Genomic DNA, 11961 nt, shown 5'->3' on the forward strand with positions numbered 1-11961 from the left:
ACACAACTGAACAACACCACCCTTCTAGCCGGGGCTGGGGCAACAGAAAGCCCAGTCCAGGTAACTCGCCTGATAGAGGAACCTGCCTTGCATAGCGACTAGGAGAAACCCTGAGGATCTAGGGCCCAATTCCCAACTTTGTAGACTCTTGTCCACTGTTTCTGTATCAAGCTGTCCACGCAGAAGAAAGCCTATTGCATTATGAAAAATTCCTCCTCATGGGCGCACCAATTTGTACCTTCTCTTCATTTGTGTATGTATTTCAAGATATGTGTGTGTGCTCAGATATGTATTTACATGTCACAAAAGATTTGAAGCCCAAAGGGCTCTGATGGGCATTCCCCATCAACCCCGAACTCCTTGGTCAGTAGGAGACTTTTAGCGAGATTCCAAAGACATGTCCAAAGTCTCGCAAGGACTCAGTGACAGAGCCAGGACTTGGGGTTTGCCAGGCCACCTGCCTCTTGTGCAGAGCCCTTTCTAGCTTGCTGCACTCACAGCATCAGGATAACAAAAGCACAAGACTGGTCCTTGTGAGGGGGGAAATCAGTGGTTCGCCTGAGACACCGGACACAATCAACAAGCAGTGGAGAGGTTTTCTCCTTAAGGAAGGCCCTTACATAAGGGGAAGGCTCAAGCTCCTCTTCGATGTGTGGAGGGCATGTGTCCTGCTTGGGGGCGCCCTGCCCTCTCCCACCTGCACCAGCCTGTCTCAGAAGTTCCCGTCCTGCCTGCAGAGTGTCAGGTGGATAAAAGGACAGGAGGGTAATGGTCTCAGCCTGTGGCTCCAAAACAGCAGCAGGCCGGGGGGAAGCTGCTCCTGGAGGCCAGGCTTTGGGGTGCTCCCCCCTCCTTGGACCCCGTGTCAGGGCTCTTTGTGTGCACAGGGCTCTCATCCACACAACAAGCCTGCGAGAATCACAGTTCTTATCCCCCAGTTAACAGATGAGGAAACGGGGGCTCAGAGAGGCAAAACCACTTGCCCCAAATCACTCAACAAAAACTGTTCATCAAAAGGGCACCACACGGGGAGACAAGATTCCACATGTCCAGAGCAAGGGCTCCGTATATGAGAGGCCCAGGGCCACCATCCTCCACATCCATGTAGTGTGTTCCATAGGGGGAAATGCCATTCCGTTTCAGAAATGGGGAGTGTTGGCTCTTAGGATCAGTATCAGATCGCAGGTGGGGGGGGGGGGTTTCTGGACACTGAGGGCCCACCCAGCACACCTCCTTCCCACTCAGCAGATGGCTTGGCTTCACTCAGCTGCCCTCAGAGGGGAAGAGAGGAGAGAGCCACTGCCGGGGCCTGGGCTGCTGCCAGAGTGGCCTCTGCAGGACCCACAGATTGGGGCTTTCTGGAGGCAGGGCCCTGGGCTACAATGGGCAGGCTACACAGGTGGCCTCCCTGGGCCCCCTCCAGAGCTAGTGTTCTGAAGCCTGGTTTCCCCGTAGCCTTCTCATAATGGCCTGAGCTGTGTCCTGCTTGGCAGAGTAGATGTCAGAGCAAGGAGGCACCGCAGTTTTCAGACTTTGCTGACATGCAGAGTGAGCCTGGGAGTTCTCGTCTATGCACTGATTTTTCTTCCATCATTCTGAAAAGCAATTAAATGTAACTGCCCAAGTGATGCCACCATTTCTCGCAGGATGACTGCCCTCGTGTCAGGGTTCTGATGGCATTTATCACTTTCTGTTATTACTGTATTCAGACCGGCATTCACATCTGCCAGCTTGCTCAAACCTCATAAAACTCTTGCCTGGCTCCCATCATCACCACGACGTGCAAGTGAGGGAGCTGGGCTGCAGCTGGGAAGCGGTGGCGCTGGAACCACCCGTGCACCCTCTCCACTGCCCACGCTGCTTTTATTCAGGCACCCAGAGAAGTGGTGCCTCCTGCTGTCTCTCTGGACTCCGTCCCTGCCAGGATGGAACCTAAGCTACACAGAGGGGCTCCCCAGATGGGCTGAGTCAGTAACCCTTCGATCAGAGCTCTCCCCTGCTCATGCGGTCCCTCCCTGTTGCAGAGAAGCCCGACCCCTCCCAACCACATTGGCCGGTGGGGTGCCCTTGCCAACACGGCCCCAGGCAGCGATAACCCAGGAAGATGAGTCCTCAATGAACCGAGCACTGTCCCCAGTGCCCTTCACTCTTCCTCACCGCAGCTGTAGGGAGGACGACAGAACAAGAGACGGTCTTGTTGGGGTCACACGGTTGGCAAGTGGTGGCAGCCGGACTGGGTTGCAGATCCCTATGGACCAGGCCCTTTCTCAGGCCAGAGAAATAGGAGAGAGGGCACAGGGGCCTGAGAAACCCTCCAAGAACAGGACCACCACATGCCCAGCGTGACCTGTCCTGGGGACCTATGGACCCCAGGGCTGGGCAACAGTGTCTCCCACGCAGGCCACCTCTGGGAAGCTTGGGAACATACTGTAGCAGTCTTTGATCCCTCGATTACTCACCACCATCACTCTGAACTTGACTCCTTCCTCCTCCCCATCACCAGCCATAAACGCGGTGAGAGTGCACCCCGCTCCACCCAAGCCTCAGATGTGCCGGGATACGGGCTTACACACCGCTTCCCCCCACCCACCTCCTGAGGGTGGTAGGAGTTATGCTTGTGCAAAATCCTGCCTTCTAAGTTCAAGGTGGATGCAAAATGACTCTGCCCCAGGGGTACAAGAGACTTTGGGGCCTGCTATTCCAAGTATTTTAACCCCCTCACTTTACAGTAAGAAACCTGAGGCCCAGAGGAGTGAAAAGAACAGGAAGTCAGGAGCCAAGTCAAGACGAGAAGTCAGGGGGCCCAGCTTCCAATCCCACAATACCCCCCGCTCTGGCTCCACGGATGCTCAATCATGACAGCTAGTGGCTGTGTGAAGTAGCCTGGCTCATAATTTATTAACTTGTACATGCACTGAATCAACTGCTTGGAGCCTCATTTGCACAAACTTGGTTATTATCTGTGCTTTGTGTAATCCACCAAGACACTGCCCGAGGACCATTCCCACTGAAGCCTGGGAAATCCTGCCTTCCTACTGCGGCCGTGGAAACACACATGTCCAGGGTCACTCAGAAGTAGACGGGGTCATCAAGAAGAGAAGACAGGCAAGCCCAGGGCCCTGCACCAAGGCCCCGCCCCCAGCCTCCCCACGCAGCCACCCTACCTGGCTCCCTACTTGCAGGTGTGCACGTCATAGATGCGGATACACTCCTGGCAACTCACGTAGCAACACCAGTGGAAGATGCAGTGACACTTCTCCTTCCGCTTCTCCGTCCTCGTGTTGTGGCCGCGGCCGCAGCAGAGCAGGTCACAGCCGTCGATGCCGTGGGAGGTGACATTGCAAGTCCGGTCCCTGGTACCGAAGGAGCCTGTCTCGGGGTTGGGCTCACAAAAGTTGGGTGAGTTCTCGTAGTAGACCAGGTCCCTCTCGGTGGGCGGCTTGAAGAGCGCGTACTTGGCGCGGAGGGTCTCCACCCAGCCGCGGGACTCCCGATGCTTCTCCACCACCATCTCCGAGGCGCTGTCGTACTTGTCCTTGAGGAAGTCGCCGATGGCGCGGAAGTCGGGCTGGGCCCACCAGCAGGTCTTGACCTCACAGCTGCCCGACAGCCCGTGGCACTTGCACTTGAGATGCATGTGGTCCAGGATGGTCTGGGAAGAGGAGCCGCAGCTGGTCCCCAGACTGACCCCACCAGGCCCTCCAACCCCCATCGCTGAAACCTCCTCCATTCCTCCCCTATGCCAGGATGAGAATGGACTGGGGATTGAGACTCAGACCTAAGAATGGTGAGCACTGCTTCCCCGCTTCCCTCCCCTTCACACCTCGGCATAGGCAGAAATCACATTCATTTCTCAAAGCCCTGGGAAATAAGGATTGTGACCCCCGTTTAACAGATAGGGAAACTGAGGCTGGGAACTTAAGTGACTCGCCTTAAGTCAAGTAACCTAGGAAAGGACGGAGGCTGAATTCAAAGCCAGGCCCACGGGTCTCACAGCAACACAGGCAGCTAAAGTGCCCAGGATGGGCTGTTTGGTACCCGCTCCCTGGGGCTGCCACACTTGTGGGCTGACAACATCTTCAGGGCAGGAGTAAGCTGGGGGCTGGGAACAGTCCAAGGAGAAAGGAGAGCAGGGAGTCCAGCATGCACATGGGCCACAGGGAGGGACAGGGACAGGTCCGGAAGGGGTCTCGGGCAGGGCCGTGGGGAGGGCGGCGGGGGCTCACCGTGCGGCCAGCCTCGTTGTTGTGCTTGTTCATGGCCGAGCGCGCGTCTGGCCTGTTCTCACGTGCATCTGCAAACTCTCGGGACACAAGCACCCCGAAGTCAGCATCCTCGCTGCAGCCGCCCCATTTCCAGCCCTCGCCAGGCGGCCCCTTATGATGCGAGTCGCAGCCACAGATGGTGGAGGTGCCCTCCGCACAGGAGCGCGTGACTGCGAAGGCCACGCCGGCTGAGGCGATGGCGTGCACGAAGGCCGATTCCCGGGTGGCTGCAGGGAGGCCACAGGGAGGCATTGCTCAGACTGGGTCCTGAAACAGGCCGCCCCCCACCCCTCACTTCCCCAGCTGCCAAAGGGGGCTCACCAGCCCCAATGGAAAGGAAGGAACCCAGATGCCATTCCCTCTTTGGTTGGCCCAGCTCCTAGTGGGTATCCCCACTTTACAGATGAGCAAACGGAGGCCCAGAGTCACTAACTGGCAGAGTGGAGCCTGTTAAAAATGGGTGGAAAGACAGCTCTGGCAGGTTGCTGAAGAGATAAGTGCCCTTGATCTGTCCGGGTCCCAGGTCCCCCTACCTTCTGCCTATCTAAAGTGGAGATCCAGCACAGGCCTGGGCCCTCCCATTCCTGAGAGCCTGACGTCTGTGGGGAGTGAGGCCTGGGAACCAACAACCTAAACCTGCCCAAGACCCCCGTTCCCTACTTGGACACACCTGGGCAGATGCTTTCCTTTTTTTTTTTTTTTTTTTTGCCAGTGCCATATGGCATGTGGGATCCCAGTGTCCCTTCCAGGGATGGAACCCCTGCCCCCTGTGCTGCGAGTGTGGAGTCTAAACCACTGGACCACCAGGGAAGCCCTGACCCTTTCCTTTTCTGAGCCTCAGTTACCCTTTTTGTAAAATGGGTACAAATTCCCTCTGCCACCAAAGTTCCTGACCAAGAGAACAGTGGTTCGCATCTCAGCCTCCCCCTTCCATTTTCCTTTCCTCTACCCAAGACAAAGCCAAGGTTTTGGACTAAGAAGGTCAAGCACCTCTCAGGAGGATGGAGGGACACAGGGCACATGCCCTGCCTCTGTCCCAGGATCCAGCAAAGGGAAAGAGAAGATTCTCAGGGTACTCCCCCAAATTTGTTACAATGATAACCACTTTGAGTGGTGGGTATTCACCAGGTTCTACCCTTCATGTGCTTTATCCAATTTAATCCTCTCACCCTATGAGGCAGAAAGCCTTCTTATAGGCCCATTTTGCAGATACAGATATTGACGACTAGGGAGGCAAAGGCCTGGAAGACCTTCTGTCCAACCATTTCTCCTTACTGGTGAGGAACCCAGGAACCGGGAGGCGACCTGCCCAAGGCCAGGCAGGCTGCAGAACACCGGGCTGCTGGCCTGCATGTCTCCTTTCCTGGGCTGTGGCTCTGGTCTCGGCGGAACAGGGAGCCCGGTCCCCCCTCGTGGTGTGGACCACCAGCAAAGGAGGACGCGCCCCCTTCGCGGGCAGGCTGGCGGGGAGTGGGAGAGGCCCGCCCGGGCTCTGGACCCGCTCAGCCCGGGCCGATTGCGACGGGGGCGCCCGAGGGCTGAGGCGCGGCGCCCCGGCTCCGACCCCGGCCCGGGGCTGCCCACCCCTCAGCGCCCCGGAGGCCGGGGGCGCCGAGGGCGAGCGCTTCGCTTCCGGCCGGCCCGCGGCCTCTCGCGGCGGCGGCGGCGCCCGGGCTCCGGGCCGCGCTCGGTTCCCAGCCCCGGGGACGCGGGGGCGACGGGGGCGGGGCGGGGATTAGCCTGGGAGCGGCGCTGACAGCCCCGCTGTGCCGGTCCCCGTCCGGCGGGGCCCGCTGGGCCGCTCAATCCGCCTTTGTTCGCGCGGTGTCACACCGCATTACCCGCATAATGCGGCCGCCGGGTCCGGGCCGCCGGGCCGGCCGCCACCGCGTAGCAACGGGCGGCTCCCGCGGCCGGGCCGCGCCCCCGGCCCCGGCGCCGGCCCGCGAAATCCCCATTGAAGCGGCGCCCCCCGCCCCCGCGCCGCGCCGAATGGCCAGAGGGCGTGTGAATGGCGCGGCGGCCGCAGCGGGCGCAGGGCCGGGCCGCGCGGTGGGGGGCGCCGCTCGGGCCCCTTTCAAGCTGCCTAAGCCCCTCCGGGCCGCCCGCCCCCGCCCCCGCCTCGCCCGGGGACCGCGATCCCCGGCCGCCCGCACCCCGCCTTCGCCGCCTCGCGCCTTCCGGCCGCCGACCCCGGCGCCCCCTGCCGCCGCTCCGGGCGCGCCGGCCCCGGGGAGTCGGTCCCCGGCGGCCGCAGAAGATGCGCGCACCCCGGCACAGACCGCCTCCCTGCCACCCTGGGTCTCAAAGCCGGGGGCAGAGGTCTACCCTGGCAGCCCGCCCGGCGCGGGTGGGGGGCTCGCCAGAGGCGGGGCGCGAGCGTGGAGCCTAGAGCGGGGTTCGAACACGTTCACGCCAGGCTTCGGGCGCTGGGGAGCGCATGCGGGCGCGGGGTTGGGGGGCCCTCCTCCCGCAGACCGCTGAGTTCCCCTTTCTCTGACTTGGGAACCTGAGCTCCCCTCACGTTCCTTTCTCTGACATCCTACCCACGCCTCCCCATCACAAAACTGTCCTGCAATTTCGGCATGTGGGCAAGTCCTAGAACCTACAACGGGGATTTAAAACGTTATACACAGACTTGAAGGGATAATACGCTCAGAGACCCGGTTTTCACAGGTTTTCACATCCCGCGCGGAGAAGAGCAATCAGAAGATGAGTTGCTTTGGGGAGCGCGTCTAGACGCCAGGCTGTTTCATTAAGCGCTACCTGGCCCGAGGTGGGGCACCGGAAGGCGGTGAGACTGACACGCCGGCAAGATCAAGTTTGAAATGCAAACCGCCGCCACTTGGCCCCAATTAGAGGCCAAACCTTTTATGTAAACAGGGAATAATTAGCTTTGGTAATAGAAGCGTAAACAGAATCATCATCCATTGATTCGCTAATTGCCCTTCTGTCCCATGACAATAGCCTGTAGGTCGGACTTACAAGGCGCTCCAGAGGCGCAGGTAAACGGGGACTGCACTCCCAAATGGGGGGTCGGCTTCCCGCACTCATTCCATGCCATTCCCCCCACCAACCCTTCCCCAGGTCCAGCTGGTTCTCGGGTCCCTTTTCTTTCTGGCTGTAAATGCAGCTCTTCTAAACGGAGGGAAGGCCAGGTTCACCGGTTTGGGTGCCAAAGCCCTGGTGGTGGCTGAGAGGCTTCAAGTTGCTGCAGAAAAGAAATGGTAGCTCCCGGGAGGGCAGCAAGGGTCACTGCATTCCTAGACACAGCAATTGCTCAAAGAGCTGCCCATCTTCAGCCCAGAACTCATCAGCCCCAAAGTCTTCTTCTTGGGACCAGTCGCCCACCTTATCCCTTTCTCCCAGTGCCTTCATGTTCAAAGTCAAGTTATGTGAATCCCATTCATTTCAGACACAACCTGTGAATCTCCATGATGGCTGGAAAGTTACCCAGAGGCCAGCAGGTTTTCGAGTCCCACCATAGTCCACAGGCACAGCCAGCCTGCTGGGGGCACCGTGACCAGCAGAAACTACTCACAGGATGCCATGCAATGCCACTAGCACCAGGCAGCCTCCCAGGCTCCAGAATTTTCTATGTGGGAGAGACCTCGGGCTGGTGGTGCTTTCATCTCTCCCTAAAGCTAGATTTGCATAGCACTTAACACAGCACTGGGAAAACGTCACAGAAGTCCACATCAAAGCCTGAGGCCATCCGCTGTGCCAGCCAGGAGGGAAGAACACCCACAGCCTCCTAGCCCGCCCTAGGATCTCAGGATCTCTAGGCTGCTCAGCACCCCCGGAAGCGCCTGAGAAGGTGTGGCAGCCACAGAGACAACCTGGGTCAGGCCAGAGAGGGACCTGGCCTACTTTGTGTGGAGGTGACCAGCTTTTCTGTCCTCCCCTGGGGACCCTGGGCTCAGAGCTGAGGCACCCTGATGTGGAAGAACGCCTGTGTCCTGAGCCACATACACCCCCACCTCCTATCCTGCCCAGAGACAGTACCTTTGTCGAGGACGGGCCCGAAGATGGCCAGGCTGTCGTCGATGGTGGTGCAGTTCCAGCGGCGGCCCCGAAACTGGTGCTGGCACTCCTGGATGCCCAGCTTCACGCCCTCGGCCACGCTGGGCATGATTTCGATGTAATTGCGGCAGAAGCGCAGCTGCTTGGGGACCAGGCCTGGGATGGAGCCGCAGAGTAGGGGCTGTGAGCCCAGGGATGTGTACTGCTGGCCCAGTGCCAGGGACCTGCGGGGCAGACAGAGGGTAGTGGCACTGTAGGCACCGAGCACATGGTCCATCGTGGGCATCGTTTCTTCTTGTGAGCACTCGGGGGAGGTGGAGCCGCTGAGGGCCCATGAGCCTGAACCCCTAGTCCTGAGAAACCTGGTGTCTGAATGTGCTGCCTTTGGGACTTTCCTGGTGGGTCAGTGGTTAAGAATCTGCCTTCCAGTGCAGGGCACGTGGGTTCAATCCCTGGTCAGGGAACTAAGATCCCACATGCCGAGGAGCAACTAAGCCCACTCACTGCAACTACTGAGCCCGTGTGCCTCAACTAGAGAACCCACATGCGGCAAAATACACAGTCCACACACACTGGAGCCTGTGCGCCACAACTAAGACCCAACACAACCAAATAAATAAAAATAAATGAACGAACGAACGCACTGCCTTTGACCTCAGCCGTGCACTGTCTCTTGAAGTGCAGAGCACTGATCTAAGGCAGTCAGCCCTCTGCTGTGGGCATTTCCAGCTTTCAGGGGCACCAGCGGGCAGTGCAATGCTATAAAAAGGACCCTGGATGGAAAGATGGTATTAGGGGCCCAGGTCAAGTCCCTCCCAGGCTCTGGGCCAATTTTCCTGATAGGGAGGGGTCAGGCTGGGAGTTTGGTTTCTAGGGTCACGTGGGAGATTACCAGTGATCCATGGGAAGGAAACAAAATCTATAGAAAGGAAGATGGCAAGAGCTGGCTTGACCCCCATCACATTTCAGAGAAAGCAAAAAGAGAACCATCAGTCCCAGCAGGGAGTTTGCACGTGCGCGCGCGCGCACACACACACACACACATGCACACACACGCATATACACACACATGCATACATAGACACATATGCACACATACATGCACGCACACACATGTGCCACCCATGGCCATGCTCCTCAGCCTCTTCTGAGGACGATGCCCACCTAGCCTAGAGCCTCCCAGCGTCTCTCCCCAGGTCCTCTGTCCTTTGTCCACCATGGCCTCTGTGACCATCTTTGCAGCTCCCTAGAAGTTTCCAGAGCTCTGTCTCTTCTCTGACCAGAGACTGAAGCTTGGCTTTGTTTCATGAAAGTTTAGCTCAGGGTGAGGAGGGAGAAGACCTCAGATCATAGCTCCCGATCTGACACAAATAATCTTGATCAAATCATGTCCCTCTACTGTCCCGCTATTCAATCAATAGTCTGTCAACCTCTTGGGTTTTATAAAGAGTGAACAGGGGGAAAGGGAAAAAAGGGAAGAAAAGAAAGACAAAAAATAATAAGAAGAAAAGAGTGAATGGGGGAAAAGGTCTTGTGGGAGCTGGAGGAAGAGGAGGAACAAGAGATTAAAATACTGGAAAACCAAGGTGCTCCTCTTCCACTCTCCTCCCCAGCACAGAACAGGAGGAATGACATTTTGTGAGAGAAGCTGAGAAAATGATCCGTGGGTCTCAGTAGACTTCAAGGCCAGTTTCAATCAGCCCTGTCTGTGATCAGGGCCAGCATGAGCTGGCACAGGGTAGGCATCAGGACCCACCTCCTCTCTCCCTGTATACAGCACTAACCAAGGCTCTGGTCTGGCAGTGGCCTCCATCAAGTCCCCAGGGCGAAATGAAGACAAGGCCTTGGGAGGAAGGTGTAGAAGACCCAAGAGGCAGATCAAGGAAAAGCACAGAAGAGTTTTCTGGACTAGACACAGGGATGAACCAAATGTCTGCCACTTAACAGCTCTTATCATGCGCTCGTGACAGGCACCATGGAGTGGTGTGGTGCCCTCCACCTGGAGCTGGCTCAGGGCTCCATTATCAGAGACACAGTCGGGCCCTCATTTTTCCACTGGGGAGGGATGGGGGGCCCAGGTCTGGGTGTCTGGATGGTAACATTTATGAGAAATTTCCAGATCTTGAATGACAAACCCTTTCAAGGAGAAGGAGGGATATGCTGCAGGCCTGACTTGCCCCTGAGATTAGCTAATTAGAGGAGAATTCTGTGCCCCACACAGGCCAAGCCTCTTCCTCGGATCTGCCTCATTTAGTCCTTGTAACAACTCTAGGACCTACGAGGGTTGTTACAGCAGCTCGTTTCCCATGGCTTAGCCGGACAGGTGGAGTAACCAACCCAGACCACGGAGCTACTAAGGGATGGCTCACTGGAACCTGTTCACCTGACTCCAGAGCACGTGGGGCATGTACCACCCTCCTCTGGGCAGTGCCTGCCTGGGCCCTGCAGGCCTGGCCCGTCTGCACCCTGGGCCTCCAGACTGAACCCAGGTGATAGGGTGGGTCAACCCAGGTGATAGGGTGGGTCGGCCCAGAGCCCCATGATGGGCACCAGGACACACACAGCATCTGCTGGGTCACCCTCCCTGCCCCTCCATTTACAGTTAAAAACTGGTTATTGTGACAATAATGATAATCAATATATATTGTGTGTTCAGTCATGTCCGACTTTTTGCAACCCCATGGATTGTAGCCCATCAGGCTCCTCTGTCCATGGGATTTCCCAGCCAAGAATACTGGAGTGGGTAGCCATTTCCTCCTCCAGGGGAGTCTTCCCAACCCAGGGATCAAACCTGCATATGCTGCATTAGCAGGCAACGACAGACCCTCTAAAAGAATATGGTGATTCTTTGCTCCCTCCTTATACCCTGGTCTGGCCCCTAACTGTCCCAGAGTATCATGGGGAGAGAGACCTGGCACCCACTGCCCAAACTCCATGTCCCTTCCTTTGGCCAGAGCCTTCCCCAGCCTCCCATCGCAGGCGCCTCCATCCATGCCTGTCTCCGGAAGGGTGGACTGGCCTTGCGGACCTTATACCGTCCTTCAACCTGGCCTCCTGGCCCCACTGCAACCTACAACCTGGGCAGGCCTGTGGCACGACCACCTCTGGCACCAGGGAGCTCTGTCCCATGTCGCGCCCCACCCCCCCATTTACTGGTCTTCTCACACCAGGGCCCCAAGGCTCCAGACTCCCTTTGCCTAGAGGAATGAAGGGAGGACCTGAGGGGCACTCAAGGACCCTTCCTTCACCCCTCCTCCACCCCCCATTCCTTGCCTCCTTTCTCATCCTCTTCCCATACCTGTTGGTGCTTCCACAGGCTGGCACACCCTCAAGCTAAGCTGGTTCAAAATAAGAACCTATAAGAGGTGCCTTTAGAGAGTACAAAACCCATTATACAGATGAGAAAACAGAGGCCCACAGAGAGAAGTGGCTCGTCCGAGGCAAAGCTGGACCCACGAAGCCAGGTGAGGCTGGCTGCGCAGCAGGGAAGGGCGCCGAGGTGTGGGGAAGCCCTGCTGGCTCCTCATTTCCACTCAGCAAGGCTGCTCCTCATCCCAGAATTCTGAGGGGCTCCCTGCTCCCTGATTGCACCAATCTCCCCTACCCCCCTGGGTCCCCAGCAGGCCTGCCCAGCCCAGCAGCATGCCCGAGCCCCACGCCCTGGCGGGGCTTG

The 11961-nt window shown here is 58.0% G+C and overlaps 1 protein-coding gene across 1 annotated transcript; it reads right to left on the minus strand.

Moving 5' to 3' along the window:
• WNT3 (Wnt family member 3) lies at positions 1-11417 on the minus strand. The gene is made up of 5 exons (XM_055579602.1): positions 11317-11417; positions 8271-8512; positions 4227-4492; positions 3165-3652; positions 1-1595 (listed from the first exon to the last, which is right to left on the minus strand). The coding sequence occupies exons 1-4, from the start codon at positions 11415-11417 to the stop codon at positions 3173-3175; spliced, it is 1089 nt and encodes a 362-aa protein (XP_055435577.1). The 3' UTR covers positions 1-1595; positions 3165-3172.
• Between the last annotated feature and the right edge of the window lie 544 nt (positions 11418-11961).

This window comes from Bubalus kerabau, chromosome 4 (genome assembly GCF_029407905.1).
Source record: "Bubalus kerabau isolate K-KA32 ecotype Philippines breed swamp buffalo chromosome 4, PCC_UOA_SB_1v2, whole genome shotgun sequence".
Classification (NCBI taxonomy): domain Eukaryota; kingdom Metazoa; phylum Chordata; class Mammalia; order Artiodactyla; family Bovidae; genus Bubalus; species Bubalus kerabau.

Coding starts and splice junctions, on each gene's coding strand:
- WNT3 (XM_055579602.1), bottom strand. CDS start 11,417: ATGGGACAGAGCTCCCTGGTGCCAGAGGTGGTCGTGCCACAGGCCTGC. Junction 4,493..8,270: donor CGGGCCCGTCCTCGACAAAG/GTACTGTCTCTG, acceptor GCCTCCCTGCAG/CCACCCGGGAATCGGCCTTC. Junction 3,653..4,226: donor ACAACGAGGCTGGCCGCACG/GTGAGCCCCCGC, acceptor TCCTCTTCCCAG/ACCATCCTGGACCACATGCA.